At 52.0% G+C, this 27371-nt stretch overlaps 11 protein-coding genes and 1 non-coding gene across 12 annotated transcripts; 8 read left to right on the top strand and 4 right to left on the bottom strand.

The window, feature by feature from the left end:
- Positions 1 to 550: 550 nt before the first annotated feature.
- Positions 551 to 2860, top strand: SAICODRAFT_22006 (MBOAT-domain-containing protein). The gene is made up of 7 exons (XM_019166501.1): positions 551 to 811; positions 861 to 928; positions 982 to 1473; positions 1537 to 1707; positions 1766 to 2438; positions 2491 to 2569; positions 2627 to 2860. The coding sequence occupies exons 1-7, from the start codon at positions 583 to 585 to the stop codon at positions 2652 to 2654; spliced, it is 1740 nt and encodes a 579-aa protein (XP_019021141.1). The 5' UTR covers positions 551 to 582; the 3' UTR covers positions 2655 to 2860.
- Positions 2861 to 3014: 154 nt separating this feature from the next.
- SAICODRAFT_22005 (uncharacterized protein) lies at positions 3015 to 3873 on the bottom strand (the record flags this gene model as incomplete). The annotated part of the gene is made up of 5 exons (XM_019166500.1): positions 3015 to 3021; positions 3077 to 3149; positions 3209 to 3379; positions 3507 to 3639; positions 3698 to 3873. 4 exons carry the CDS (start codon positions 3871 to 3873, stop codon positions 3120 to 3122), a joined length of 510 nt encoding a protein of 169 aa, XP_019021140.1. The 3' UTR covers positions 3015 to 3021; positions 3077 to 3119.
- A 731-nt stretch (positions 3874 to 4604) lies between these two features.
- On the top strand, positions 4605 to 5519 carry SAICODRAFT_85766 (proteasome component; the record flags this gene model as incomplete). The annotated part of the gene is made up of 2 exons (XM_019171414.1): positions 4605 to 5356; positions 5410 to 5519. The coding sequence occupies exons 1-2, from the start codon at positions 4621 to 4623 to the stop codon at positions 5517 to 5519; spliced, it is 846 nt and encodes a 281-aa protein (XP_019021139.1). The 5' UTR covers positions 4605 to 4620.
- Positions 5520 to 5630: 111 nt separating this feature from the next.
- On the bottom strand, positions 5631 to 10813 carry SAICODRAFT_22003 (uncharacterized protein). Its single transcript, XM_019166499.1, has 3 exons — positions 10633 to 10813; positions 7172 to 10575; positions 5631 to 7116 (listed from the first exon to the last, which is right to left on the bottom strand). The coding sequence occupies exons 1-3, from the start codon at positions 10780 to 10782 to the stop codon at positions 5649 to 5651; spliced, it is 5022 nt and encodes a 1673-aa protein (XP_019021138.1). The 5' UTR covers positions 10783 to 10813; the 3' UTR covers positions 5631 to 5648.
- A 145-nt stretch (positions 10814 to 10958) lies between these two features.
- On the top strand, positions 10959 to 12522 carry SAICODRAFT_85764 (DUF254-domain-containing protein). Its single transcript, XM_019171413.1, has 2 exons — positions 10959 to 11086; positions 11138 to 12522. The coding sequence occupies exons 1-2, from the start codon at positions 10999 to 11001 to the stop codon at positions 12424 to 12426; spliced, it is 1377 nt and encodes a 458-aa protein (XP_019021137.1). The 5' UTR covers positions 10959 to 10998; the 3' UTR covers positions 12427 to 12522.
- A 98-nt stretch (positions 12523 to 12620) lies between these two features.
- Positions 12621 to 14445, top strand: SAICODRAFT_62309 (uncharacterized protein; the record flags this gene model as incomplete). Its single annotated transcript, XM_019169902.1, has 5 exons — positions 12621 to 13064; positions 13128 to 13495; positions 13543 to 13745; positions 13805 to 14210; positions 14274 to 14445. 5 exons carry the CDS (start codon positions 12621 to 12623, stop codon positions 14443 to 14445), a joined length of 1593 nt encoding a protein of 530 aa, XP_019021136.1.
- Positions 14446 to 14989: 544 nt separating this feature from the next.
- SAICODRAFT_62348 (uncharacterized protein) lies at positions 14990 to 17972 on the top strand (the record flags this gene model as incomplete). The annotated part of the gene is made up of 3 exons (XM_019169905.1): positions 14990 to 15845; positions 15902 to 16095; positions 16152 to 17972. 3 exons carry the CDS (start codon positions 14990 to 14992, stop codon positions 17970 to 17972), a joined length of 2871 nt encoding a protein of 956 aa, XP_019021135.1.
- Position 17973: 1 nt separating this feature from the next.
- On the bottom strand, positions 17974 to 20442 carry SAICODRAFT_85754 (OPT superfamily oligopeptide transporter). The gene is made up of 6 exons (XM_019171412.1): positions 20272 to 20442; positions 20013 to 20222; positions 19382 to 19963; positions 19234 to 19332; positions 18608 to 19086; positions 17974 to 18554 (listed from the first exon to the last, which is right to left on the bottom strand). Exons 1-6 carry the CDS (start codon positions 20417 to 20419, stop codon positions 18150 to 18152), a joined length of 1923 nt encoding a protein of 640 aa, XP_019021134.1. The 5' UTR covers positions 20420 to 20442; the 3' UTR covers positions 17974 to 18149.
- A 136-nt stretch (positions 20443 to 20578) lies between these two features.
- Positions 20579 to 20660, top strand: SAICODRAFT_t164. The gene has a single exon. It is a non-coding gene; the product is annotated as a tRNA-Gln (tRNA).
- A 127-nt stretch (positions 20661 to 20787) lies between these two features.
- On the bottom strand, positions 20788 to 22645 carry SAICODRAFT_10313 (uncharacterized protein; the record flags this gene model as incomplete). Its single annotated transcript, XM_019165213.1, has 2 exons — positions 20788 to 22585; positions 22635 to 22645. 2 exons carry the CDS (start codon positions 22643 to 22645, stop codon positions 20788 to 20790), a joined length of 1809 nt encoding a protein of 602 aa, XP_019021133.1.
- A 157-nt stretch (positions 22646 to 22802) lies between these two features.
- Positions 22803 to 24506, top strand: SAICODRAFT_62332 (WD40 repeat-like protein; the record flags this gene model as incomplete). The annotated part of the gene is made up of 1 exon (XM_019169903.1): positions 22803 to 24506. One exon carries the CDS (start codon positions 22803 to 22805, stop codon positions 24504 to 24506), a length of 1704 nt encoding a protein of 567 aa, XP_019021132.1.
- Positions 24507 to 25827: 1321 nt separating this feature from the next.
- On the top strand, positions 25828 to 27331 carry SAICODRAFT_62506 (uncharacterized protein; the record flags this gene model as incomplete). The annotated part of the gene is made up of 2 exons (XM_019169916.1): positions 25828 to 26025; positions 26075 to 27331. 2 exons carry the CDS (start codon positions 25828 to 25830, stop codon positions 27329 to 27331), a joined length of 1455 nt encoding a protein of 484 aa, XP_019021131.1.
- Between the last annotated feature and the right edge of the window lie 40 nt (positions 27332 to 27371).

Raw genomic sequence — 27371 nt, 5'->3', positions numbered from 1 at the left:
GGGAAATAGTTGTCGGTTGGCTTCTGCTCCTGTGTAACCGCGCCACTCGATCTACCCAACCCACTGGAAGTAGGCGGAGATAACGACCGTGGTATAGACACTCCCTGACCCTGCTGTATGCGCTCTTGCACCGAGATATCCCTCGACTGAGGCGGTACGGTGCCTTTCGGAGGTAAATGCGGCCGTTGCTTCCTGAGCCAGTCCAGATGAATGCTGAGATTGTTCTTTGGTCTATGTTCCCTTGAGTCCATCTACTCTGACAGAGCCATACACGCTGTTTGCTCTTTCTGTTTTCTGCTCTGTTTCGCCTTCCGATTCGCGGTGACTAAATCGGGCAATGTGTGTATCGCGACGCGTTGAGGGTGCACTGAGTTACAGTACCAATTGCAAGACGGACAAAAAAACGGGTAGAATCTCCTTCGCATGCAATTTGAAAACGACGCCTTTTACTTTCTGCAATAGCCGTATGTCGATGCAACGTTCTGCTCTCCTCCTGCATTCCACCATCACTTCAAAGCAGGGCGGAACTGTCCCCGCGCTCGAGTTCCGTACAACGTCCCAGTCATCGTGCAAACAATCGCAATGCACCTCTTCTCCATAGAAGTCCTCGAGCCCGAGATCGTAAACAGAGCAAAGGCAAAGAAGGATGCCATTGGGTTGAGCACAATTGGAGTGGACGCTCAACCGCAGGGGAAGGGAGAGACTACACCGAGCCCGTCGCGATGGAAGACGCCAGAGTTCTATCTTTACTATGCGGCACATGCGGTTGTGGTGCCTATGATGTTCAAGTGTGCCTATGATCTTTCGAAAGGTTGGTGCGTGAGCTATCTCTTGGGTATCATTGCCTTACAGGTCAACAGACACACATCCCAGTTACCCACAATATGAGAACCTCTTGGAACCAGGATGGATACCCGGGCGGAAAGTGGTATCTCGGTTATATGCTGTGGTATCCCATATGTATGCTAAGTAATCACATAGGACAATTCTGACGTGCAGTACTCCGACTTCCGCGATCGCATCCCTATCCTGTTTTCAGTCCTTGTCGGTTACACCGCCCTGCGGCGCCTCTACGACCGTACATACAACCTGAGCACTCTTTCACAGTCAATACGCGCTCGGAGACGAGTACTTTTTGATGTCGGTTTCGCGTTAGTGTTCATCACCGCATTGCACGGGTTCTCCGCTGTGAAGATTCTGCTATTACTGGGCATCAATTACGGAATCGCAAAAACCTTCAAGGGAAGCATATCAAACCCAGTATTGACATGGGCGTTCAACATCATTGTGCTCTTCCTTAACGAACGATACAGCGGCTACCGCTTCCGAGACGTCCACGAATCCGGTGCCCTGCTCGATGCCTACCCTGGCCTCCTCTCACGCTGGCAAGTCCACTTCAACATCACCGTCCTCCGCCTCATCTCCTTCAACATGGACTACTACTGGTCCTTCTCGAAGGGTCCCTCTCTTGCAGTAAGTCCCCCCGTCTCCCATGTTCTGCGTTATGTAAATTGCAAGTGTTGATCTGGCTAACAGGCGCGCCTGAAGAAAGACAAAGCGAATGCGGATACGCTGACGGAAAGAGAAAGGATTGAGGCGCCTTGTGAAAGGGAGGATTATGGGTGGTTGAATTATTTGGGGTATACATTGTATGCGCCGTTGTACCTCGCTGGTCCGATTATTACGTTCAACAATTACATGTCGCAGGTATGTGACATGGCCCGTGAGAGTCCTCGATGGCACTTCCTGACAAATCCTCACATAGATTCATCTGCGCCCCCCGACTATCTCTCCTCGTCGCACTCTCCTCTACGCAATCCGCTTGTTAATCTCCATCCTCACCATGGAGTTCCTCCTCCACAACCTCTACGTCGTCGCCATCGCCAAGTCTCACGCATGGTCCGGCCTCACCCCCTTCCAACTCTCTATGGTCTCCTACTGGAACCTCAAGATCGTCTGGCTAAAGCTGTTGATCCCTTGGCGGTTCTTCAGACTATGGGCGATGTGGGACGGTATTGAGACCAGTGAAAATGTGTTGAGGTGTATGAGTAATACCTACAGCGTCAAGACATTTTGGAGGGCGTGGCATCGGAGTTTCAATAGGTGGATCGTGCGGTATATTTACGTTCCTTTGGGAGGATCACGGTTGCCGATTGTGAACACGCTTGCTGTGTTTACCTTTGTCGCTCTGTGGCATGATATCTCGCTCCGGCTGCTTGCGTGGGGATGGCTGGTTACCCTCTTCATTCTTCCAGAACTTATTGCCACAGCTATTTTTTCGCCGGAGAAGTGGGGTTCGTGGCCGTGGTATCGACATTTGTGTGCGCTTGGAGGGGTGTTCAACATGTTGATGATGGTATGTGCGAACCTTGTTGGATTTGTGATTGGGTTGGATGGGTTGAAGGAGATGCTTGTAGGGATTTTTGGAAGTTTATACGGTAAGAGTTGTTCTCGACGTACCGTTGTGCTGTTTGCTAATGACTCCTACAGGTCTGGCGTTTTTGGTCACTACGGTTGCGTGTTTGTCTTGCGCGGTGCAAATTATGTTTGAGACCAGAGAAGACGAACAGTAAGTCTTCTTTTCTCCGTTGTGGTGCATGACATGGACTAACATGGGTACTTAAAGGCGACGGGGAATCTTCTTACGTTGTTGATCTGGTCTTGGCTTACGAGGTGGACGTTTGGTTGCGACATCAGTTTGGGTAGTTTGGATACACAATCTACAATCTGCAATTTACGATCACGGGAGGGCGTGGACAACAAGCGGGTATATGCCGGTTATATTCCCGCCGGCCATGTTTGATACTCCATGACCGGAATCTATGCTAGTTATACGCCGGCAATAGATCTTCGCTGGGCTTGACTTTAGTCTCCCAGCGGAATTGTAATGGCGCCCGGCTTCCTGCCTACTACGGAGCTGTCTCTCCCGTTCGGCTTCCTGGCTCTGCAAATTCCCGGACGCATCCGGGTGCTGTCTTGGGCTTGACATCAGTCTTCCCGACGGCGTCGCGCTGCCTTCCTCTAGTTTCTGGATTGGTGTGTTGTGCTTGCGCGAGGAAGAGAAAAGAGTACAAACCTTCAACTCAACTCCTGCTATCCATCATTCTCCAAGCTCCTCTTTACTTCCTCTCCTTCTTCTCCTTCTTTCCCTAGAGCAAAGATTAATACACATCGCAAAGAGGATACAGGAGTAACTGTAATAACTTACCTTCTCCTGCGACCTGAACTCGTCTCCCATCCTGTACCACCCGGCAAGAGCATTCTTAAAGTCAAGGTGCTCTTGCATGGTCCAGAACTTAGTGTTCTCATTCTCCTTAAACCGAATGCACATAACCTTCCGGCTTTGCTTCTCGGCAAAGGCAACCACTTTCTTCACCGCCTTTATAGACTATTAGCAACCTCCAGATAGTCTACCGACGGTACCGGTACGGTCCACGGTCTTGGTATCGGCCCCGATCTGGTGCGGGACTCCGGATCCGGAACGCGCACGTTAGGGAAACACATACCTTATTTTTCTTAGCGGCCATCTTCCAGTCATCCACCCTCTCGTGGAAATCCCCGCCCTTGGTTCGGAGGGTAGCCTTGATAGTTGCCCGCAGGTCTCTCAAGGCTCCTCCCTTCCTCGTGACTGGGACACGGCTTAAGCAGATCCTTGATCTCTCCATGCCGTTTTTCGACGATATCGGCAGTCACTAACGTCTTCTCATGCTCGGCCTTCATCTCCAGTGTGCGCGGCGCTCGACGTCCAACCTTGGTAAGGAAAGGACGGAGACAACCGACGCCAGTCTGGAAAACGGGCTCTTGCTGGCTGGCCTCGAAGGAGGTAGCAGCAGAGGTAGAGGTAGAGGTAGAGTTGTTTGAGAACGTAAACATGACACTTGCTTTTGGTAAGTAGAGGTTGTGGATAGTTGGTAAGATGGAGTGGTTTGGTAAGTGGTTTGGTAAGTGGTTTGGTAAGGAGGAGAGTTTGGACGAGCACCTGGCAAGGGTGTAAGTTTCTCGACTTGAGCTATAATAGCCCACAGCTGAGTGTTTGCCACCCTGTCTCGATCCGCTGCGCGCTCCAGATCTGCTAGCAATGGAGTTTACGTCAACTGCTGTCGCCGGACCCAATCCGGTCGAGTGCGATGGTGCGACTCCTTCGTGAGATTCGTGGAGCCTAACGCTGTTTCTACTGCTTTGAACTAGATAAACATGACTTTCTTTCATATACTTTCATCTACTCGAGCTTTCCTGCTTTTTCCAAGCTTTCTCCAGTGCTCGATGGAGCTGGTGTTGCGGGCGCGCTCACCGGATTTTGCGGGGATGCAGCGCGGTTATGCACGTCTGCGGTAACGTAGATGTCGATTCTCATCACCTTTCCAAAACCGGTACCGCAGTATGTAGCGGCAGCATGGAAACTTTGAAATATAAAGAGAGACAAGAGATATTCCTCCGTCTTGTTACGAAAAGTTTCTGCAAAACGTTTTCCCCACATCTGTCACATTTATCTAGGGAACTGCTTGCGTCACTTGAGCAGGGCCGCGTCGCCGTACGCGGAGTTTGTGAGCACGACCGTCACGTACAGCTTAATTTACAATTGCCCGCCTGAACGACCGAGATATATCCAGGGCATCCATTATGAACTCTCTTGTCCAGAAATACTCTCAGTCTACCTCGGTTTTTGACCAGGACCACGACCTCGCAGATGAATACGCAGCCCAACCACCAAAGGCCACCGACGGTCTGAGCTTCGCATTGCCAGCAATCTCGGCACCAACAGCCTTCCTCCGCGCTCACACTGACGACCTCTCCAACCGCGACTGCACAATCAAGATCAACCATGGTACGACGACGCTGGCGTTCCGTTTCCAGGGTGGTGTTGTCATCGCCGTCGACTCTCGAGCAACGGCCGGTACCTGGATTGCAAGTCAGACAGTGAAGAAGGTCATCGAGATTAACCCATACTTGTTGGGTACCATGGCTGGTGGTGCGGCGGATTGTCAGTACTGGGAGACGTATTTGGGAATGGAGTGCAGACTGTACGAGTTGAGGAACAAGAAGCGAATTACTGTGGCTGCCGCGTCGAAGATTCTGTCTAATATCACCTACAATTACAAGGGTATGGGTCTGAGTATGGGTACTATGGTCTGTGGTGTTGATCCTGGACTTGGTCCCTCGATCTTCTACGTCGATTCCGATGGTACGAGGTTGAAGGGTGACTTGTTCTGTGTTGGATCTGGTCAGACGTTCGCATATGGTGTGTTGGATGCTGGATACCACTGGGATTTGTCGGTGGAAGATGCATTGGCGTTGGGTAAGAGGGCTATTGTTGCTGCTCAGCACCGTGATGCTTTCTCTGGTGGAAGTGTGAGACGTAAGTGCACATTCATCGAACGAGGGGAAACAACTGCTAATCATCTCTTGCAGTGTATCATATCAAGGAAGATGGTTGGGAGAAGCACGGTGTTCATGACTTCGGCAAGTTGTTCTGGGAGATTAAGGCGGAGGAGAACTCTTTCAACACTGTTCCTTCGTAGATATGGGGCGGGTGCGGCTCAGTGTGTGACGATTATTTTCAGTAGCGAAGATTATACCAGGAATAGGATTTGCATTTCCAAGCTAAGGGGTATCTCTGATATCCTGTGTATGTTCACTCAAATAAGCCTCTATTCAAACATGTCCCGTAGTAGATACATCTCGCACGTCTCCAGGTCAGGCTTCTCCATCGCCAGACTGCTTTCGTAAGCATGCAGACTAACATAGCTCAAGAACGGTCGCAGGTCACCAATGTCGTTGATGGTTTTTGCAGCGATTAATGGTGCTCTTTTCGCTTGCCGTCTTGAAAGGTCTGCCAGTACGTTGTCTGACAAGCTGGGAGGGCCGCAGGATGAGGAAGGAGGTGATGAGGTAATTGATGTTCTGGCCAGCATGTCGGTCAACGCAATCGATTGACGATCAATAGGTGGAAAAACCGCCTCGATTGTATCCCTAAGGAATACCCATTCGTGCAGTTGGAAACCCGTTGGCGATACAACAATCAAGGTATCAAGGAGCTTACACGCCTCAGCAAAAGCCCGTGTTTGTTCCTTGGTAGCTGTGGCTGAAGCCTCTTCTAGGAAAGAGTTGAATAGAAATTGCATGTCAAACAAGAAGTGCTGGAGGAGTCGTCCAAGGTGCACGGAAGAGAAACGAAGAAGCATTGCTCGAAAGAACATATAGAGTTCTCCTCGCAAAACATACTCCGTCCTCGTTACTCTCGCAACCTCCTTTACCTTGTTTTCAAGTGATGGCAAGGACGTTAGGTACGCATCGTTGCTGCTGCACAAAAGCATGAACGCGGCACGGCGGAGATTCATCTGCTTGTTGATGTTCTCCTGTTCACGTGATACAAAGAGAGCCGTTGGTGCAGACGCTGCTGTAATCCTTCCAATGATTTCTTCTGTACGAACTTTATCATTTTCGATGACAGCTTGCATGATGAGTTTCCAGTTCTTGACAAGTCCTATCCGAGTTCGGAAGAAGCTGTTTTCGGTAAAAACGTCGAAGACCTCCTTCTTCCAGGACTTTTGTGTGGCAGGAATCTTGGTAAGAGCAACAAGCAACTCTAACACCTCGTTGCCGCCAGTGCGAGAGTGAAGCCCATAGGTGATCGCTTGTGACATAATACCGTTGCTTACCGCCAGGATCTTGTCCGCTTCCACGAAGACAAGTGGCAGCTTTGGAATGACCTCATTAACAAAGAGGTGCATGACATTCGGCGCCATTGAAACACTCGTTCCATTCGCTCGTGCCTTAGTACTATCTCGATCTGTAGACATTGGCGTTGAAGGTCTCTCTGCAATGGCGTGGTGCTCGACACGGACGGTTATCGACAATGCAGCGCTGATCTGCTTTTGTACAAACTCCTGCATTTCTTTGCGGTATTTTTTCTGTTCGTATAGAGAGGTACGCATGAGATTATCATTGATCGCAAGTCCCAGACGAAGCAGGTCTGGGCTGCAAGTGCGGTAGCTCGAAGTGTGAGTCAAGATATCCCGCAAGAACTTTGCCAGCTCAGGCCAGGTGGCTGCGGTTTTATTGGCATGTTCTGCTTTGATGAAAGTTATGAGAAAATTGATGAATGTCGATGCAGTCCTAACATCATATGAGCAATCTGTGGTTAAATTGTACCGCGTGGGAGAATACATACATAGGAGACTTTGAGGCCGAACCTGTTGTCCCCGAACTAGCTTGAAGATGTATAGTCTCAATCAAGATGTTCAACAACACCTTCGGACGTGGTGCCTCCAGCAGCTGAGTTAAACGCAAAAATTCAGGCGTCGGCTTCCCAGCCCATATATTAAACAGAGCTTCCATAGTCTCGTTCGCATTCATGCTGTAGCAGTTTAGCAGAAGATTCTCAGAATCGGCAGTCAGGTTCTGTGCTACGAGCGGGGTGTTGGATTGGATTGCCCACTTCCACATACTCGCAGCCGTACGTACAGTGTGCTGCAAACACATAGACGTCAAAGGCTCAACGGTCGACTCATTGATCTGAACCGGTGCTTCAACTGAGAACACACCAGACACTACGTTACTCAAGAAGCCTCCATCCGTGGCAAGCTTCGATCCGACATTCTTTGTTGCCAACTCAGATTGAAGGAAACGATATCCCTCTGAGATAAGAAGATTCAGCCCACGAAGGAACGCTCTGATATCCGCCAAGGTGAAAGGTGAAGCGCCGTTGTTTACGGAATCTCCCATCTGAATCATGGCTAATTCGGTTTGTTGACAGATGCGATCGACCAAGGGCAACATGGCATGAATGAAGCTCTTTCCCGTCGCGCTTACAAAGATTTCCAGGAAAGTTATCCATTGATCCAGGCTGGACCGGAGCGCTGGCATGGACAGTGCATCAACCAGAGATTGAATCAGGATCGCCTGAGATTCATCGCCGAGAGAAGACGCCGAGACCGACTGTGCCGGTATAACAGAAGCTCTGGCGAAATCGAAGGACCGCAAGGAAGAGCTGGAGAGGCGTCTGCGGGATGCTGAAGGGTTATTTGATTTCAAACAGATCCCCAAGGTGTTTATGAGTGCTGCCTGTATTGGGAGATTCTGTAAGTGGATGTTGACATAGAGGATCTTTGACAATATATCGATCAGTGGTGAGGTATGCTGTCGTGGTAGGAGATGTTCGACGAGTTCTAGTGCAGCGCAATGTACTTGGACGACCTCCGCTGAGGATCTCGCTCCCGCCCCAGTTTCAGGAAGTAATCGAAGCAGTCGAATGCACACATTCTGCAGTGCCGTAATGTACGTCTGTGCACCAGTTTCGACGCCGTCGATCACGAACTCCTTGGTCACGGTATTTTCCAGAACAGCCTGATCAATGGCTTGACAAACAAGTAACAACGACTCGACCGCATAGGTCAATAAGGGCACATCGTCCTCCTCACTACACCTCGACACATCAATCGTGACCTGCTTAAACCGTTCCGGCACCGCTTTCCGCAATACCGGGGATGCAGCGACCTCGTCGATTAGCAATTCAAGAATACCTCGTGCCAGCACCCCGAGCTTTGCTAACCAATCTCTCGCTATACCCCTCACAGCCAACTCCTCCGACCGGCAGAAATCAAGCACGAGCTCGATAGGTCGGTGCAAGACTTGGGTAATGTCTGTGCGGTGTGCGCTATGCACCCACACCACGTTCAGCCGAGCACAAACGTCAACTTTCGCGGTGTAGGTATCTGCGCTGGCGATGAACTCAGCAATGATGAGTTCGATGTCCTTGAAACCGGCGGCTTGGACACGCCATAGGAGCTCGACGGCGTCTTGGTGGTTGTGGACGGAGGAATGACGGAGGTGGTGCCAGATGCTGAATATGATGGGTTTGATGAAGTCGTAGTCCGTCATGTTGGAGATTGCTGATGGGGCTTTATCACAGATTGCCGAGGCGCATTCGACTTGAGTTCGTAGAACCTCGAATGATCCCTCATTGTCGAGCCATAGTAAGGCGAGGAAAGCTTTCTTCAGCTCGGTCGAAGCGATGTCGCTGGGTATGTTCTGCAGAATCGAAAGGAATATGGCTCGTCGGGTTGCCACCAGATTCGAATCACTCTTTCTCATCAGCGCTGCCTTACCTATCGACAGTAACCCGAACGAGAACGCCCTACCGGAGTACGGCGGTGACGAGCTATTCGGGTCTTCCGCATCCATATACCAATTCACAACCTCATCCGTACTCAAGTCAACTGCTCCCTGTTCAGGATCGCCAGTGGCCAACGCTTCCGCCTGCAACAACCTCGCCAAATCCTCACCGACTGCCCACATCCCAGCATCATCCCCAGGGCTGCACACGAGCGACCGAAGAATAATGTATGCCACTCTTACAAGATGGTCCCTCATCTCCTCTCCCGTAACATCAAACGACCCTAACACCCACCTTGCCAACTCCACCTGCTCCTGATGCTCCTCTCCCTCCTTCCATGCCAACCATTCTAAAAGTTGCGCCCACACAACCCTAGCCTCAACTTGATCAAAGAACATCCGTGCGGTATCCAATACTTCCTTCTCGTGCTCACCCTTATACAGGTAAACGGCGCGCATGACATGGGTGAAGAGAGGTGGGATGGAGCAGCGTATTTCGGGGTGGTCCATCATTCCGATCAAGATTCGGGTTGCGCGGATGATTGTGTCAGAGGATAGGGGTGTTGTGGGGGTGGAGCTGGGGAGGATGTCGAAGCGGAAGCCGGTGAGGAAGGTGTCAAGGCCATAGGTTCGGAAGTACAGTTCGCCTGCTTCGACGGCGGTTGAGGTGGAGGGTGTTTGTGGCTCGGTGTCGGGATCGTGGGATGTTCGGGGACCGATGAACCAGGTCCATACTCTCCGGTTAAGGGAGGAGTCGCGACGTAACAGAACGGCCGCGACTTTAGCCGTGAGTAACGCTAGATCAGGTCTGTCGTCTTGCAACAGCTCGCAACTCAATGGAACCTTGTGGATCAACAGATCCAGAAACCCGCGCTGCACAAGGGAGCTTTCATCCTGGAGCCCACCACACAACCCGCGTATCGGAACCGACTTGTCGGGCCCAAAAATATTTGCATAATGGAGAGACTCTGTGGAGGCGAGTGAGGGAAGGTTGTTGGAGAGGTATGTGACGAGATTAAGCCCACACCGGCCTTCCCTTGCAAGCGACCAAATCGTAGACCACCAACACAACTCGCTCCCACATCCCTCTCTAACCGCCTCCAAAATCGGCAGCACATCACCCAAATCATCCGGGCTAACCAAAAACAACCCCAACAACACCGACGGCAAACTATCCATCAACGCTGGCCCGAGTGGGGGGATGAAGATCGCGATCAAACTCAGCAAAGAGTCTTTAACGGCGGAGGAGGCGTAGGAGGGGACTGGGGCGAGGCCTGGCCAGTAGAGGGTGAAGGAGGTAGCGAGGCCGTCGCGGCCGATTTTGGAGAAGATGTAGGAGTAGACTTCGAGGGCGCGGAGGTGGACGCCGGAGGGGAGGTGGGGGGAGAGGCATTGCGCTAGACGACTCGAAGTCAAAAGTGGTGACGGTATACGGGGTATTGATGGATGTAATTGCAGTGCCTATGACCTCCATTCTTAGCGAGGGATCAATTGGCAGAAGGGTGGGGGATGGCGTACCTTCAGTAACCTCCCGAGAAAAGCGATATGATCCGCCCACTCCTGGATATCGGTATCCCAAGTCCCAAGAACGCGATCAACCTCCTTCGCATATTTCCGATACGCAGAGTCCGATGTATAGTCCGCCCTGATCGATTGTAACGTAGCCATTCCCGGTTGCTACTTGTGGCATAGGCGGGGGATGTCGACGTTACAGTACAGGTTCCGGCGAAGCGCAGGGCCAGGTACCCGACCCACCCGCACACAAATAATATGGCTGAGGTAGAATTGGATGATGCTCATGACCCACCGCCCATCATGAGCAGGCGGGAGTCACTGAAGAGTTTGGCGCCGACGATATTGACTGTTGGGGATGTGGAGCGGGATATGTCTGATGCCGTCTCCGAACGTCTCTCATTCTCGTACCTCGAGGAGGAAGAAGAAGAGTCCGAAGACGATGAAGGGCTAACTGAAGGTACGCACTTGTCCTCTTCCCATGATGGATTCTCATTGATCATTGGAGTAGAGGAACGCCTCGACAAATTCCGCCACCGTCCAAAAAACTTCCTCATCCTCTCCCGCGCCGGAAAACCCATCTACGCAACCTACGGCGACGAACTCCTCATCGCAGGCTACGTCGCCGTCATACAAACCATCATCTCATTCTGGGAAGACCTCGACGACCAACTTAAATCCTTCGAGGCTGGACCATACAGATTTGTGGTCATGGCAGAGGGTGGGTTATATCTGGTTGCGATAAGCTCGTGCGAGGAGAGTGAGGGACAATTGAGGACGCAGCTTGATGCGCTGTATACGCAGATTGTGAGTACACTGACGTTGCCCGCTTTGAACAGCGCTTTCTCTCGTCGCGGAAATTATGATTTGAGGAGGTTGCTTGGAGGGACGGATGTTTTTTTGAGGAGTTTTGGGAGGGGAATGTGTAGGGGATTTGAGGCTGGGGTGTTGGTTGGGGGTGTGGAGAGTTTGTGGTTACGACAAAGAACACGGGCTGCGATATCCAAGATTCTCCTTTCCTCCATACATGACCCGACAGCAAAAGGAAAGGGCCGCCAGAGTGCATTGTTGTATGGGATTTTGGTGGCGCCGGGGGGGCAGTTGATTGATATCGTCCGGCCCCGGCAGCACAGTCTACATCCATCTGACCTACATTTGCTGTTCAATATGCTTTACAACAGCAGTACATTCTCACAAGGGGAACATTGGTTGCCGATTTGTCTGCCAAAGTTTAATCCGAATGGGTTTTTGTATGTTTATTTGGGGTGGATCGGGGGTGGGAGCGGCAATGGGGGAACAGGGTTGAGATGTGTGTTGGTTAGTGCGGAGAAGGAGGGCTTTTTCGCGTTGAGGGGGGTCAGGGAACGAATCGAGGAGGAAATGCGTGAAGGTAAGCTGTTGGGAAAGGTCGAGGGCAGTGTGGGGCGGGGACGGAAGACCTGTGCGGAGATCGGAGCGGGGTACATCCGGCATTTCCTCTACAAATCTCGAGCGAACGTACAATTTGTAATGCCGCCATGGGGACACCACTACAACCCCCTCCCCGACCGCCGACGACTCGGACAACTATATCATCGTCTACACGCCGCAATCCACGAGAAACACACCAAAGACCGACTACACGAAGTCGTGACGGAGACAGAGACGGGGTTCGCGTGGGTGACGCCTGAGTTTGAGTTGTACTGTGTTGGAGGACCGAGGGTCCCGATCTGGGTGTTGGTGCAGAATGCAAATGTGATTGTGAAGTGGGCGAGGAGGGAAGAGGGGAGATTGTTTTGCGTGGGCGGGGCCGTGTTTTAACGAAAGAGCGTGGAGGGGCGGAGAAGGAGGGTGTATGTTAGGATACCGAAGATACCCAAGATCAAACAATTCTTAGCATTCAAGGTTTGTCGTGGGAGAGATGCTCGCACCCGCAATCATGCACGTACGCGCTCATCCCCGCCAAATCCCCACAAAACACCAAACCACCAACTGTCATGATCTCAGATGTGAGAATGGATAACTCACCAACCAAACGCTCAGAGATCTGGGCATGGTACTCTTACGCCTTCGCCGCTGAAGTCGTCGCAGTGACATCGGTCGGGACATTCATCCCAATCGTTCTCGATACATTAGCTGCGAAGAGCGGTGTACTCGCATCCGATCACCTCACTCCATGTCTCGCGCAATCTGAGTCGGCGGTAGTGGAGGATGGGGAGAGGTGTGTACTTGTGGTGTTTGGGCGGGATGTGGATACGGCGTCTTACGCACTGTACGTGTTTTCGTTGTCGGTTGTGTTACAGGCGATTGCGGTGGTGAGTATGTCAGGTGCGGCTGATCACGGTAATTACCGTAAACTCCTCCTACTCGCTTTCACTTTCGTTGGGGCGGTAGCGGCGATGATGTTTGGGGCTGTGGAGACGTACCTTCTGGCTGGGGTTTGTGCGTGTTTGGTCAACGTAAGTGTATCCCTGTTGTCAAAGGTGATGAGTGAGGATGATGAGCCTGACGTGTGGGATTAGATCTGTCTGGGTGCGGCGTTTACGTGTCTGAATTCGTTTCTGCCGGTGTTGTGTCGGTCGCATCCCAAGGTTTTGGCGAATGTAGTGATACACGACGTAGCTGAAGCCGAGCAACAGTTGGAAGCTTCTATGTCGCATGAGGATGGGGGTGAAGACACAGAGACGTTGCTGAGAGAGAATAATAATGCAAGTCCGAGACAGGATACGGATGTATCACTAGCTTTGTCGAGCAAGATTTCCGGACAAGGTATTGCGGCAGGGTATCTAGGAGCGATCATCTTTCAGTTGAGCGTTGTTCTGGTGCTTATGCAGAAATCCTCCTCGACGTCGAGTGCATTTCAGAATATTATCCTGATCACTGGTGTATGGTAGGTTGTTTTGCAGCTGTTGTGAGGTACATGCTGATAGTGTACAGGTGGCTCCTCTTTTCCATCCCTGTCGTCATTTGGATGCGACCACGGCCTGGACCTCCGTTGAGTTTGGAGGAACGCGAAGGACGGACGGGTGTTTGGGGGTATATCCGGTATTCATGGCGAGCTTTATGGGGAATCATGAAGGCTGCTCGGCAGTTGAAGGATATCTCTCTTTTCCTGTCAGGGTGGTTTCTCCTCAGTGATGGTACGTACTGTACCCCACTACCTCTATCCAGCAATCATCCACTTACACGATAAGTCTAGCATACACAACAATGACCGGTACAGCAATCCTCTTCGCCAAAACAACCCTCAAAATCAACACCTCCGGCCTCGCAATAATCGGCCTCCTCTACACGCTAGCCGGAATCCTCGGCGCCTACACCTGGCCCCGCATAGCAATCCGCTTCCACCTCTCTCCCCTCCGTACAATGTACCTCATCATAACACTCTCCCTCCTCGTTCCACTCTACGGGATGTTGGGACTGATACCGAGGGTGAGGGAGTGGGGTGTGGGAGGGTTGACGAGGAAGGAGGAGATGTATTTTGTGGCGCCGGGGTTTGGGTTTCTGCATGGTGGGTTGAGGGGGTTTTGTAGGAGCTTGTATGGGGGGTTGGTTGTGAGGGGGCAGGAGACGAGTTGGTTTGCGCTGTACTCCATTACCGACGAGTATGTCCCGCCACCCCGTTCCCGTTACGTGTATGAAGGATGTGCGGCTGACACGAGAGACAGAGGGAGCAGTGCGCTGGGGCCGGCTGTGGTTGCGTTGCTCGTGTCGGTCACGGGGGAGATGCGGTACGCGTTTGTGTTTTTGTTCCTGATGCTGGCGACGTGTCTGCCGCTGTTTCGGATGGTCGATGTGGCGAGGGGCACGGCGGATGCTGAGCAGTTTGCCGCCTCTTGAAGTTTCCCACGATCAACTTGCCTGTATGCGTGTTCATGCTTCCCGTGCAGCCTCCTGCAGCAGCACCGCGACCGGCTGCTCGTACGTTCCACGAAAACAACATCAACAAGGAGGCCCAAAAGCAGCAGCTGTTGTTGACTGAGGCATTCATTCGGCGCGTCACGGCATTCTGTACAGCATATATCACGGCCTGCGTGAGCAGGAGCCGACGGGAGCGTCAGTCCATATAGCATTTACCTCGCTCAGTGCCACGGACGCCGCATAGAACTGCTACTCAATGTCGTTCGACGCAATTTTCGGAAACGTTGACACGAACGCTGGTGACGCAGCAGGCGGCGACGACCTGAATGGCCTCCTAGCAGCATGGGGAGCACCAGATTCGCCCGAACAACAATTAGTGCAGCAGCATGTACCCATGGAGGAGAACCATGTCGACGATGTTGATGCGATTTTTGGAGAAGCGCTAGGTGGAACGCCTCTTGAGGATCTTGATGGCCTGCCTACATATGGTCAGCCCGGACCCGACTCTGGTCATGATGAAGGGATGGGGGTGTTTGGGGGTGGTCAACAGCAGTTCGAAGGACTGGCAGATGGCGAGATGATTGATGAAGATAATCTGTCGGATGGGAGTTTACCGGAGGAGGAGGAGGCTACAAATCGACCGGACGGATACGAGGACGAGACGCTGGAGGAAATGCTCATGGAGGGCAAGGTCGGCGGGAAAGATGCCATCAACATGGATATCTACAATATTCCTGATGTTGGGGGTATGCAGCTTCCCGGACAGTTCGATCGTGTTGCAGGTGATGGCGATGATCAGGATATGATCGATCAATTTGAGGCGGCGCGTCAGGCTCAGGGAAAGACGAAGGAGCAGATGCTGAAGGAGCTGTTCCCAAGTTTCAAGCCTGGTGCGATTCTGCGTTTCACGGAGTTGTTTGCGGTTAAGCCTGCGCCCGTGGTATACGGCACGGGAAAGCAGGTTAAGCCGTGTGTGCCTGCACGTCTTCAGTTGGATGTGGAGGTCGACGATGCTCTGCGGTTATTGCAAGCGAGTCGTCCGGCCCATCGCGGTATCCGTGCCGCGGGGTTACCCGAACACAAGCCGCCGCCACCAACCACGGCACAGGACAAATCCAAAGATGACCAGGACGATGCATCAGGCCCTGAGGACAGTGTGGATGTGGGTCTATACATGGCCGTCGATGACTGGGAGTCACGAATTGCGTGGGATACCTCGGCGCCAAAACGAGTCAAACCGACAAATATTAACGCGTCTACAGCAGGCGATAGCGATTTGAAGTGGATTGATGAAGAGGTATTTGAGGGGAATTTGGAGAGGGTTAACAAGGTCGTTCTGGATCAGAATGACCCGAATTTGTTGCTTGATCAGGCGAAGAGTGAGTCACCTACTGAAATAACGAGGATTTTGATGCTGACAATGCTTCAGCTAAAGCTAGTAATGGGCTCAAGCGGAACTTCGAGAGTGCTTTCCAGAGCGGCGCTGGTGCTCTCCTTAAGCGATACAACATCTCGAACGACGAGGCGTACGATGCTCTGCGGGCCGACTCTCAATCTCGTATCCGACAGATGTTGAGTCAGCTTAACATCGAGCACGCGCCATTTGCAAATCGTTTGCAGTGTCCATACGTAAGTCTCTACACTTTCAAGGTGCTGGCAGAGCCAAACTGACAAATATTGTGCAGTACAAGACGCGCATCTCCAAGGCCGAAGCGAGATCCTTCCATCGGCCACAACTTTCATTTATGCTCAACCATCCCATTCATTTCACTAAGTTGAAGAAGAGGGACAAGAAAGCAAAGGACCGCATGACGCTCCAAACAACAAAGGATGTTTCTCTCGCTGATAACGGAAACTTTGTCTTGGTCGAATATTCCGAGGAACACCCGCCTGTCTTGTCGAATGTGGGTATGGGAAGTAAAGTCATCAACTACTATCGCAAGAAAACCGAAACGGATGAGTATCGACCAAAAATGGAGATTGGAGAGCCGCAACCTTTGGGTTTACAAGACCGCAGTCCGTTCTGGAATTTCGGAGAAATTGAGAAAGGCGAGGTGGTTCCGACACTTTACAACAACATGTTGCGAGCGCCTGTGTTTAGGCACGAGAACAAGCCTACGGATTTCCTTGTTGTCAGAAGTACCGACAACACCGGTACGAGATACTACATTCGTGGCATCAAGCATCTCTATCTTGCTGGACAGATATTCCCGAGCATTGAAGTACCTGGGCCTCATTCTCGCAAGGTCACGACCGCTAGCAAGAATCGTCTGAAGATGGTGGTGTTCCGTTTGGTCAGCAAGACACCGAACCAGCGCTTACTTGTTAGGGATGTGACGAAGCACTTCCCTGATCAAAGCGATACGCAGATCCGTCAGAGGCTGAAGGAATTCATGGAGTATCAGCACACGGGTGAAGACCAAGGTTACTGGAAACTGAAGCCTTCCGAACCTCTGCCACCAGAGGAGGGTGTCAGAGCTATGATTTCTCCCGAGACTGTCTGTTTGTTGGAAAGTATGCATGTCGGCCGTCGTTATCTCGAGGATGCTGGTTATGGCAAGACTGCGGAAGAGGAAGATAACCAAGACGAATCGGAGATGTCCGCTGAGCAACAACTCGCACCCTGGATCGCTACACGGAATTTCATTAACGCGACGCAGGGTAAGGCGATGTTGATGTTGAACGGTGAAGGTGATCCTACTGGTCGTGGAGAGGCATTCAGTTTCATCCGCACATCTATGAAAGGCGGTTTCAGGTCAAACACAGACACTGCTGTTGAAGATAGGGTGGATCCGAACGATAAGGACAAGAATAAGAGTCATGGCTACAATGTGCGTCAGCAGCAGCAGGCGTATGAGAGCGAGATCAAGCGTATCTGGTCGGCGCAGAAGACGGCTTTGAGCAACAAGGAAGAACCGGTGGGTTTGATGGAGGGCGATTTCGATGAGGGGAACAGAACAGAAGTTGGTACACCCAGGTCAGAGTTCGGCGCGTCGCCCCATCCTAGTGTCATGGACGACGATGTCATGTCTGAAATGAGCGCCAACAGCGCGAACAAAGTTCTGCGCATCACGCGTCTCGTGAAGAACGCATACGGAGATATCGAGAGAAAGATTGAGATTGTTCGCGATCCGTCAGTCATCCGAGCCTATGTGCGCCGCCGACAGGCAATTGAGGATGGCGCGGCAAACCCCGAGTCCATCGAGGTTACGAATGACGAAGACGCCAACCGTCGTCGTATGAAACTTCTCCAGGATGAACTTGCTCGTCTGAAGCGTAACCAGGAGAGGCGTCTTGCTCGTAAGGCCGCGAAGGCTGCGGGTACGCTCTACAGAACTCCCAACACGGGAAGTCCGGCTACTGGTCAGGGAAGGCGTTGCGGAGCGTGTGGAGCATATGGTCACATGCGAACGTCCAGACTGTGTCCGAAGTTCGATGAAGCGGCCGCGCAAGGTGCTTCAGGTGCCGCTACCCCCGCTGCTGCCAGCCCGCCGCCGCAGAACTAAACTTGGAGGTTGAATTTTCAGAAGTATGCTTCTTGGTCTAGGTCTTGGTTTCTTTTGTTTTGTTGGCTAGCAGCATCAGCATAATGGGGCATTGAATATCATAAGCAAAATGCAAGTCAGAGTTCATATTCCGGGTCATTGTTCTTTGCCTGAACCCTGTTAAACTGCGAGACCCAGCTAAAGGTGAGGACATCCTGCTGCGGCCAGCGCTAAATTCAAGATGGAAAATACACCCTCGCCAAGAACCAATCCGGACGCCATGATGATGCTCAATACCTCCGCTTTTTGATCCTGCCTCTCACGACATCTTCGCAACCACCACCACGATAGAACACCGCCGACAACTCGTGCTAATGTAAATTCAGGAAGGTTGTACATTCCGACAGCCGCAGCAAGACCTGAGGGAAGGTAAATGGTCCAGGGTTTTCGTACGGTAGCCTTGATCAGTGAGATGGAGCCGAAAATGACGGCAAACAAAATACACGCCGGGCGAACCATGGGAGGCAGCCCATGACCCATGACCAATCGACTGCAATCAATCCATACCTCTGCCGTGGGAACACGGAAGATAGGCCCAGGGATCTATAGTCAAAGATAAGCATGTAAACAGGTGAGTATTCTCAAGAACAACGTACCTCATATACGTGCATGTACAGCTTGTAAATGACGGCTGAAAGCACCACAGAGAAAGCAGAACCAATCATCTGACCCTGAAACTGAGCTTTCGGGGAAGCACCTAGGAGATGCCCAGTCTTCAAATCCTGCATCAAGTCACCGGCTTGCTGAGCACCCGCTTCCGCAACACCTCCCGCAACGAGATTGATAATCACAGCATTGACGTTTGACCTCGGCACAATGAAGGCGAAGAGCAACTGGCTGATTTTCCCGATGCCGCTGACTGGATTAAGATCCGTTTCACCCAACGCTCTCACCCCAAGCACAGACAAAAGCAATGCCAAAAGGATTGCGGCGACAATAGCATATACCGGCACTATATCTCCAAACACGAGCTTGATTGCCACAATACACAGCACGCTTGAGCCAAACAAACCTATGACAATGGTGTTCGTACTCACCAACTCCTCCGGCGGAGCATCTGGATCGGGCTCATTATCTTTGCCTTGCAGATCTGACCTGAAAAGGGATGGATCTTCATCGTGATCCACCACCTGGCTTCCTGCTGTATTGCTCCGGGGACGCGAGACAGTAGGAGCGCTGGCAGACTCTTCGTTGAGGAGACTGTAGCGCCCTCCTTGATCACTCCTTCCAGTGAATGCCGCGAAAGCGCGAACAATAACGACCAATAAGCTGATCATAGCGTCCGAAAGCATGATAGCGAGTGAGACCCAAAGGAGCCAGCCTGTGATAAGCCATTAGCTTTGACCTCGGAGGGATAAATGGCCTATCACCTTTGCTTCCCTCAACCCAGTCATCGACAGGACCTGGCGCCCATCCTTGCGATTTGCTAAGTGGAGATAGGAAACCCCACCCAATGATGGCACCAAGGAGCATTGACAGAGTTGTAGGTAGACCCATGATCATACCTTGACCCACATATGCTAGGGAGGGCTGGAAAGCCCACAACCAGTCTTCTGCTAGATTAAACTTGTATAAGGTTATCCAGTCAAATACCGGTAAGGAACGCAGAGCCGGCGCGAAATAGGTTGAGATCGTGTAAATGCCGGATGCAGCGAATGAGTACATAAGGCACTTCATCTTAGTCCCCCAGGACTTCTCAGTGAATCCCGGCGAGTTGGGAGACCGGGAAGGTTGTGCGTGTAATACAGAAATCATTGTCGCGGTGGCCTTTCCGGACGGGAAAGGGAGCTTCTCCTTGATGATGACCTGCTTCCGTAATGGTACGGCGAAGAAAACGCCGAAGAACGCAACTCCGGCGCTCCAAATCATCAGCTGCCATACATTGAAGGTTATGGGTCCTCCTTCTTCTGCTGTAAGAAGCTTTTCCATGGCGGGGATGATACCGACGAGCCCTAAAATACTACGTCAGTTTACAGGATTGGACACTGAGGAGAAGCGTACCAGCGGCAAGAGGCATCGTCCCAACAGCCACACTAATTGTCTGACACAACACATTCTCCGTAGGCGTGAACGGCGTCGATAAATGCGAACTGAAAGCTTTGAAGGTTGCGAATGCAATGAGTGAGGACGGCAGGCTCATCATGGAAACCCATCCTGTTTGAAGGCCGAAGTAACAGTTGCTGAAAGTAACTAAAGTGCCGATAGCGATGCCTAGAGAAACAATGAGCTGTACAGTGTGCGAGATAGTGTGGATACATACCGACGACGATAGACCGGAGGGTTAAATGCTGTGTTTCCGCTCCATTGTCGAGACCAGATTGAGCGGAGTTGTCTAGTTCACTGCGTAGATCCTCCGTGCTCGCCGGCTTTGGCATTGGGCTTCTGTTCCGGACGACAGACGCTGACATAGATGTGCTCGGTCGTTGGTCGTTGTCCTGAATGTACGCCAACGCGCTCGGATTGTATGCTCGGAATACAGATGCCGTGTAACGAGGATATGACTACACTAGACGTCACGGCTGGGAACGGTGTTATATTGGTAGTATGGTCAAAAATGCCAACTATCTGGTTGTATAGTGTAGCGGTTATCACTTTCGGTTCTGATGCCTCGGCTTCCGAACAACCCCGGTTCGATTCCGGGTACGACCTCGCTTTTTTGCCTCCCTTTGGTGCGTTCCCCAGCACACGAACAACCGTCTCCGTCTCTACTCATGAACGGCCGCTCGTCTAACTGCTTATGATCCCTTCCGTCATTTTATCCCCCTAATTTATTTCACTACTGTAACGTAAAGTCATACGACGCAAACAACTTCTTAAACCCTTGCGCATCCTCTTTCTCTTCCTCCTCGCTCTGCACACACGCCTTCCATTCCGCTCGCTCGCTAATACCCAATAACTCCCCAATCACCCTCCTACCAAACTGAAGATCAAACCGCTTATTGATTGCGTGGACGAGTTCTGTGTCATTAGGTAGCATGACTCGGAAGAAGTTTTCTTCACCTTCTTGCAGAGCACGTTCGGAAAGTTCGTATGACTCTCGTTCGGCTAACTCCATGAACTTAGGTCCGACTTCGTCAGCCTTTTCTTTGGGGATTGGGATGATTTGCCAGTGCGCGTGGACACCACTTGACCGTGAGACTTCGAATGTTACAGGAACACAGTCGTGTTCAGCGTACATCGCTTTGATCGCTTCACGGTATTTCCCCATTTCAGCTATTGTGTCTGGAGAGTGGACCAGTGTTGCTTGATGAGCAATTGGGATAATCAGTGCATGCGCAGGGACTTCCAGCTTCGCGTTGGTCTTAGACGTCATAAGTGGGCCTTTAGCCAGCGCAACATACGTCTCAATACCTATCGAAACAATAAGATGTTTCTCAATCCGCGGGTTCGACAAACAGAAGAAACATGAATCCGGATTAATCCTCGGTCCTCGGTCAGCAGACAACTTCCCCTTCTCAGGACAATCACCAATATAGTGATCACCAGACCCGCAAATCTTGCACTTGTATCCCCTCCTTGGCTTCTTTGGTGCGCTTTCGTCTCTCTCTGGACAGTTCTTGTTGAGGTGGCCGGTCTGCTTGCAGATTTTGCAGACGTAGTTTTCGGGAAGGGTATCGCAGTCTCGGATCCAGTGACCTTTAATGCTGCACCGTGCGCATACGTAGGACTCTGGCGGTTCCCTCTTGGCTCCATCTTCTTCTCGTCTCGCGCGCTTCGGCTCAGACTCATCCGGTGACCAGAAGAAACCATTTGAACCAGTCGTGACCGTTTCCAGTCCGCGCTTCTTGGTGTTGACTTCCGTGTATGGGTAAGCTGTCGTAGTCGCAGGCTCAGGTTGGGGTGTCTGATTAGGGACGATGTTGAAGCCGTAAAACCACTTGATTTTCTCAGGGTTGCCCACATTACCAAGCGAGATGAATCGGGCGACATGTGGGTCAGCCTCTTCGTCGGCTCGCTTGATATTGCGGTATGGCTCGCGCTCGTAGAAGAGGTTGCCTTGCGAGCCGACAAAGTGATACCGGGGGCGGACAGCGGTGGCGAGTTGTGCTACAGGCGGAACACCTTTGACATCACGAGCCAAATCTTGCTTGGAGAACTGTCGCACTGACTCTGGCCATTCGTAGGTGATGAGGATGTCGCAGTCGGGCTTTGATGCGGAGCAAAGCTTCTCGACGTCTGCGTGGGTAAAATACGGCGAATACTCATCTGCACCCTCGACAGTGGCATTGTATGCGTCCACGTCGTATGCTCCACCAAGGAAAGTCATCTTCAAACCTTCTGCGGTGGTCAACGACCCTGCGCGCCCGAGCAGGAAGAGGTTCTCACAAATCTCTCCGTGATCCCGCTGTACCTTCTCGACTATTGTCGATGGGAGCGCATGTTTTCCCAGAGTCATGTATGTAGTGATTGGTACTTTTATGTCACCTCGTAGCAGCGCATCTACCTGGTCTTCGTTCTGACCATTGAACAGGTCACCGGTAACGATGCATACATCGAATGCCTGCTTGGTTTGGATGATCGCAGCCTTAGCGAAGGCTTGCTGGATGTTGCCTTCTGGCGAGCCGAGAAGCAGTCTACATTCCCTGTTAGCATTCATTCCGTTCCATTGAGCGTCACACTTACACCTTGGACATCTCAAGTACCTACTCTTAGCATTGAAGTTTGGTGGTTGTCTCTTCCTGTAAGATGGTGCGGTCCCTGATGCAGGCGTGTGGCTAAGCAGCAAAAGTTGGATCACCTTGAACACTCCTCGAGAGAAGGGTAAAAAGATTGAAGAACAGCAGATCCGCAATGCCCTCAAAGTCAAAGAGAAGACAATCGACGTCTGTGGCAGTGGCTGTGGCAGATAAGCCTGTTGAAAAGCCAGCACGCGCTTTGCCTCAGAAGGATGAGGAGGAAAGGGAGCTCGAGGCCTTGATTTTCGGTGATGATGAGGGGTTTAGAAAAGGAATTGCGCAATTGGGCGATGAGGAGTTTGGCGTTGGGTATACGGATGAGCAGGATCGTGATGTGGAGGTCACCGACGGAACGTATCAGCAGCCTGAGGATGACGGTATGGAGGAAGTGGCCGACAACGACCTTTTCTTCTTGGACGACGCACCTGGAACCGGACCCGATGTCGACGACGACGAATCCGAGGAATACATCTCAGAAGATGAAGCACCGCATGTCAGAGAAGCAGCATGGTACGACTCTGACGACGAACGCATCACCGTCTCCCTCGCCTCCCATCCTCGTCTACGAAAATTGCGCCGCACAGAAGCTGACGATCACGTCACCGGAAAAGACTACCAACGGCGACTACGACTACAATTCGAGCGCGTGTACCCCGTGCCAGAATGGGCCCTCCCCGCAGGCGCAAAGGCCGCCGCACGGGCAAAGAGGTTGAGGGCGGAGGCTGATAGCGATGATGAGAGCGCCGACGAGATGGATCAGGATTTGAGTGCGGATCCGTTGAAGACGCTGTTTCAGAGAGCGGAGGGGTATGTTCGGAAGACAAAGAGTGCGGCGTTGGCGCCTGGTACGATTGATATTTCGAGGTTGAAGGATGCGAATCAGCAACAGCTTTCTGCAGCGGCAATTCAGACGATGTCCTTCCACCCCACCCATCCGTTGGTGTTGACGGGTGGTTATGACAGAATGGTACGGATATACCATCTCGATGGAAAGGTCAACCCGCTCGTTACTTCGCTGCATGTCAAGTCTATGCCGATTCAGACCGCACAGTTCCACCCGGATGGAAAGAGGGTGTTCATCGGTGGACGGAGAAGATATTTCTATATCTGGGATTTGGAGACGGGGACTGTGGAGAAGATTTCTAGGATGTATGGGCATGAGAGTATGCAGAGGAGTATGGAGACGTTCAAGTTGTCGCCGTGTGGACGGTATGTGGCGTTGCTGGGTCAAAAGGGCTGGGTGAATATCTTGAATGCGACCACGGGACAGTGGATCACTGGTGTCAAGGTCGAGGGTGAGGTTGCGGATTTGGTATGGTGGGCGGCGGGAGAGGGATTGACGATTGCGAATACTGCTGGTGAGCTCTGGGAGTGGAACTCTGATGAAAGAAGAATTGTCGGACGATGGAGAGATGAGGGTGGGTTTGCCACTGTGCGGATTGCCTTGGGTGGAGAGGACAGCAGATACATCGCCGTCGGCTCCAAGACTGGTATCGTGAACGTCTACGACCGTCGCAAGATGACCTCAACAACAACCGAGCCCAAACCCCTTCGTACCCTCGAACAACTCACCACCTCCGTCCACACACTCGCGTTTTCTCACGATGGACAAGTGCTGGCCATGGCATCGAGAGTCAAGAAGGATATGTTGAAATTGGTACACCTCCCAAGCGGAACGGTTTTCAAGAACTGGCCTACGATGAATACGCCGTTGGGTAAGATTGGTGCGGTGGAATTCAGCCAGGGAAGTGAGATGTTGTGCATCGGAAATGAGCAGGGTCATGTTAGGTTATATAGGCTCGCTCATTATTCGGCGTGAGAAAGTGGTTTGCATTAGTATAGTCAAGACAGACTGTCGTCAGAGTCCTTTGCATATTCGTTACATCTATAACCCTTGTGCGCAGCCATGTGCCCGTTGTGGATGGGGCACATGCTCCGAGAATAATAGGTTCCTGGGCATTGCGGAGGGTAGGTATTGTTCTTCCCCGGACCTAAGAACGGTAAAGCAATGAGAAAAGGAACAAGATGAAAGAAAGAACAGGTTTCAAAGGGAGGCTGTCCGTAACGCTGAAAAGTCTGTGACGCTTTATAAGTCTCGAGGACCCTCCCCCTTCGTTGCAGTTTCACAGAACTTCAAACAAGGCGACGTCGATCGAAATGCCCGTGAAACCAGTTTGTTTACCGCCGATGCCGGTCCGTCCGGAAGTGTTGATCCTCATCCAGGTATGTTTCTCCGGGTTCATGACGAGGCCCGGGTATCCAACACCAATGGACGACATGCTTACCTCAATGGCGTATTGATTTAGTCTGAGAACCCCAAGACCCGACACAACCGAGACTTGGCATTGGAGGACATGTGCGTGATCGCATGATAGCGACGTTCGGACTATGTGCATTGGTCTATGTGGAAATTGGGATTTGGCGATATCGATGATGAAGGAGGATGGAGCTACAGCTGCTTTGGAGCGGAGTGGAGCCGCGCGCGATCAGGAAAGACCCCATGGCCATGGAGGAGTGGTTTGTTAGAGAGGGAAGGAGAGGAGGAAGAGGATAAGGGAACGGCAGCGGGACTGCTACAAGGACCAGGACATCGGCGTTAATTGACTTAGGAATATACCCCGCTCACACTCAGAACTTTAAACTGCAGATAACCGACATTCCGCCGAACAAGTGCCGTTCAAGCGCCGGAAGTTGACCCGTAGCGCACGGAGAAACCCAAGAGCGACGTAACCACTGTAGACGACCAAAGAACTCAGTCTCGAAAGACCAACAACGATCAATCAATATCAAATAGATCAATGGCTCCTCGTAAGTTCTCGTTCCATTGGCGAGTTGTTCCGGTTCATGCCTCCTGTCAATTGCAATTGGTTGCTATCTCAGGTCATGTCCGGCAGCCAACCGCTGTCACCTCCGCTTTCGCAAGAATGTCTGCTGATCTAATTCGCCGCAGAACTCCGGTATGTCTTGCTTTCTCCCTCCCCTATGGCACAAGCTCGCCCGCATCTCCTCCGGCGCGCCGTCGCATGGCCTGCTACTACATGTACATTGCCTACCCCCAAAGGGTTACACCGTACTATCAATCCATTGCGATCGGTTGCTTGTAGCTCGGACGTGACGTTTGTGCTGTTTGATCTGTCAATATGGATACTTACCATTTAAACCTCGGAAGAAACCCGCCCCGCAGGAAGGGCTCGATGGCCGATGTGCCCAAAGATTTGATGGATTGTATCACCGACCTCGAGAAGCTCTTTACCGTCGACAAGCAGAGAATCAACGAGCTTTGCGATGAGTTCGTCAAGGAGTTCGAGAAGGGTTTGACTGAGGAGGGTTCCTCTATTGTGCGTATAGATGTACTTCTTCTCGATCCGACGGCTGACAAGCATACAGCCCCAATTGCCCACCTGGGTTCTCGGTTTCCCTAACGGCGAGGAGAAGGGAACTTACCTCGCCCTTGATATGGGTGGTACCAACTTGCGTGTCTGTGAGATCACCCTCATGGGCCACGGAAAGTTCGACATCCTCCAGTCCAAGTACCGCATGGACCCCTCCGTCAAGACCTCTACTGCCGAGGAGCTTTTCGGCTACATTGCCGACTGCTTGAAGCAGTTCGTCCACGACCACCACGAGGGTGTTGTCAAGGAGGAGCTTCACCTCGGTTTCACCTTCTCCTACCCTTGCGACCAGCACGCTATCGACCACGGTATCCTTCAGCGCTGGACCAAGGGATTCGATGTCAAGGGCGTTGAGGGTGTTGACGTCGTTCCTCTCTTCGAGGCTGCTTTGAAGGAGAAGGGTGTCCCGATCAAGTTGACTGCTTTGATTAACGACACCACGGGTGCCCTCATTGCCTCCAACTACGCTCACCCCGATACCAAGATGGGTGTCATCTTCGGTACCGGATGTAATGCTGCTTACATGGAGGTTGCCGAAAACATCCCCAAGGTCGCCAAGCACAACCTTCCCCCAGACACCCCCATGGCCATCAACTGCGAGTGGGGTGCAGCCTTCTCCGACCGTCCGGATGTCCTCCCCCGTACCAAGTACGACGTCATCATCGACAAGGAGTCTCCTCGTCCCGGACAGCAGGCTTTCGAGAAGATGATCGCTGGTCTTTACTTGGGTGAGGTCTTCCGTCTCGCTCTCCTTGACCTTCACCAGCAGGGCCACATCTTCTTGGGCCAGTCCGTGGCCAAGCTCCAGACTTCCTACACCATCGATACCGAGATCTTGTCCCTTATCGAGCTCGACCCATTCGAAAATTTGAGAGAGACTATCGACGTTCTTGAGACTAAGCTCGGCATCCAATGTAACGAGCAGGAAGCCAAGCTCGTCCGTCGCTTGGCCGAGTTGATCGGCACCCGTTCCGCTCGTCTCTCCGCATGTGGTGTCGCGGCCATCGCGAAGAAGGCTGGCCTTACCAAGTGCAAGGTCGGCGCCGACGGTTCCGTCTTCAACTTATACCCCCACTTCAAGGCACGCGGTGCGGAAGCTTTGAGGGACATCTTCGGTGATGCTGGTGATGACATTGACATTGTCCACGCTGAGGATGGTTCCGGTGTCGGTGCGGCTCTTATCGCTGCGTTGACCCTCGAGCGTGTCAAAGCGGGTAACGTTGCTGGTGTCTTGCACCCCAAGGACATCTAAGGTGTGTGAAAGCGGGTCTTTCGCGTGAGTGTATGCTGAG

The sequence above is a fragment of the Saitoella complicata genome (assembly GCF_001661265.1).
Source record: "Saitoella complicata NRRL Y-17804 unplaced genomic scaffold SAICOscaffold_29, whole genome shotgun sequence".
In the NCBI taxonomy this organism is placed as follows: Eukaryota; Fungi; Ascomycota; class Saitoellomycetes; order Saitoellales; family Saitoellaceae; genus Saitoella; species Saitoella complicata.
This window is presented reverse-complemented; position numbering and strand designations above follow the sequence as displayed.

Excerpts from the sequence above, each read along its gene's own strand:
- SAICODRAFT_85764 (XM_019171413.1), top strand. The coding sequence starts at position 10,999 with ATGTCTGATGCCGTCTCCGAACGTCTCTCATTCTCGTACCTCGAGGAG. Across the intron at positions 11,087-11,137 it reads CGATGAAGGGCTAACTGAAG|AGGAACGCCTCGACAAATTC; the intron begins GTACGCACTTGT and ends TCATTGGAGTAG.
- SAICODRAFT_22006 (XM_019166501.1), top strand. The coding sequence starts at position 583 with ATGCACCTCTTCTCCATAGAAGTCCTCGAGCCCGAGATCGTAAACAGA. Across the intron at positions 1,708-1,765 it reads TCAACAATTACATGTCGCAG|ATTCATCTGCGCCCCCCGAC; the intron begins GTATGTGACATG and ends ATCCTCACATAG. Across the intron at positions 2,439-2,490 it reads GATTTTTGGAAGTTTATACG|GTCTGGCGTTTTTGGTCACT; the intron begins GTAAGAGTTGTT and ends TGACTCCTACAG.
- SAICODRAFT_85754 (XM_019171412.1), bottom strand. The coding sequence starts at position 20,419 with ATGTCAGCGTCTGTCGTCCGGAACAGAAGCCCAATGCCAAAGCCGGCG. Across the intron at positions 19,964-20,012 it reads GACGATGCCTCTTGCCGCTG|GGCTCGTCGGTATCATCCCC; the intron begins GTACGCTTCTCC and ends GTAGTATTTTAG. Across the intron at positions 18,555-18,607 it reads TGTACATGCACGTATATGAG|ATCCCTGGGCCTATCTTCCG; the intron begins GTACGTTGTTCT and ends CTTTGACTATAG.
- SAICODRAFT_22003 (XM_019166499.1), bottom strand. The coding sequence starts at position 10,782 with ATGGCTACGTTACAATCGATCAGGGCGGACTATACATCGGACTCTGCG. Across the intron at positions 10,576-10,632 it reads TTCTCGGGAGGTTACTGAAG|GCACTGCAATTACATCCATC; the intron begins GTACGCCATCCC and ends TGGAGGTCATAG. Across the intron at positions 7,117-7,171 it reads TCGGCCTCAAAGTCTCCTAT|GACTGCATCGACATTCATCA; the intron begins GTATGTATTCTC and ends ATATGATGTTAG.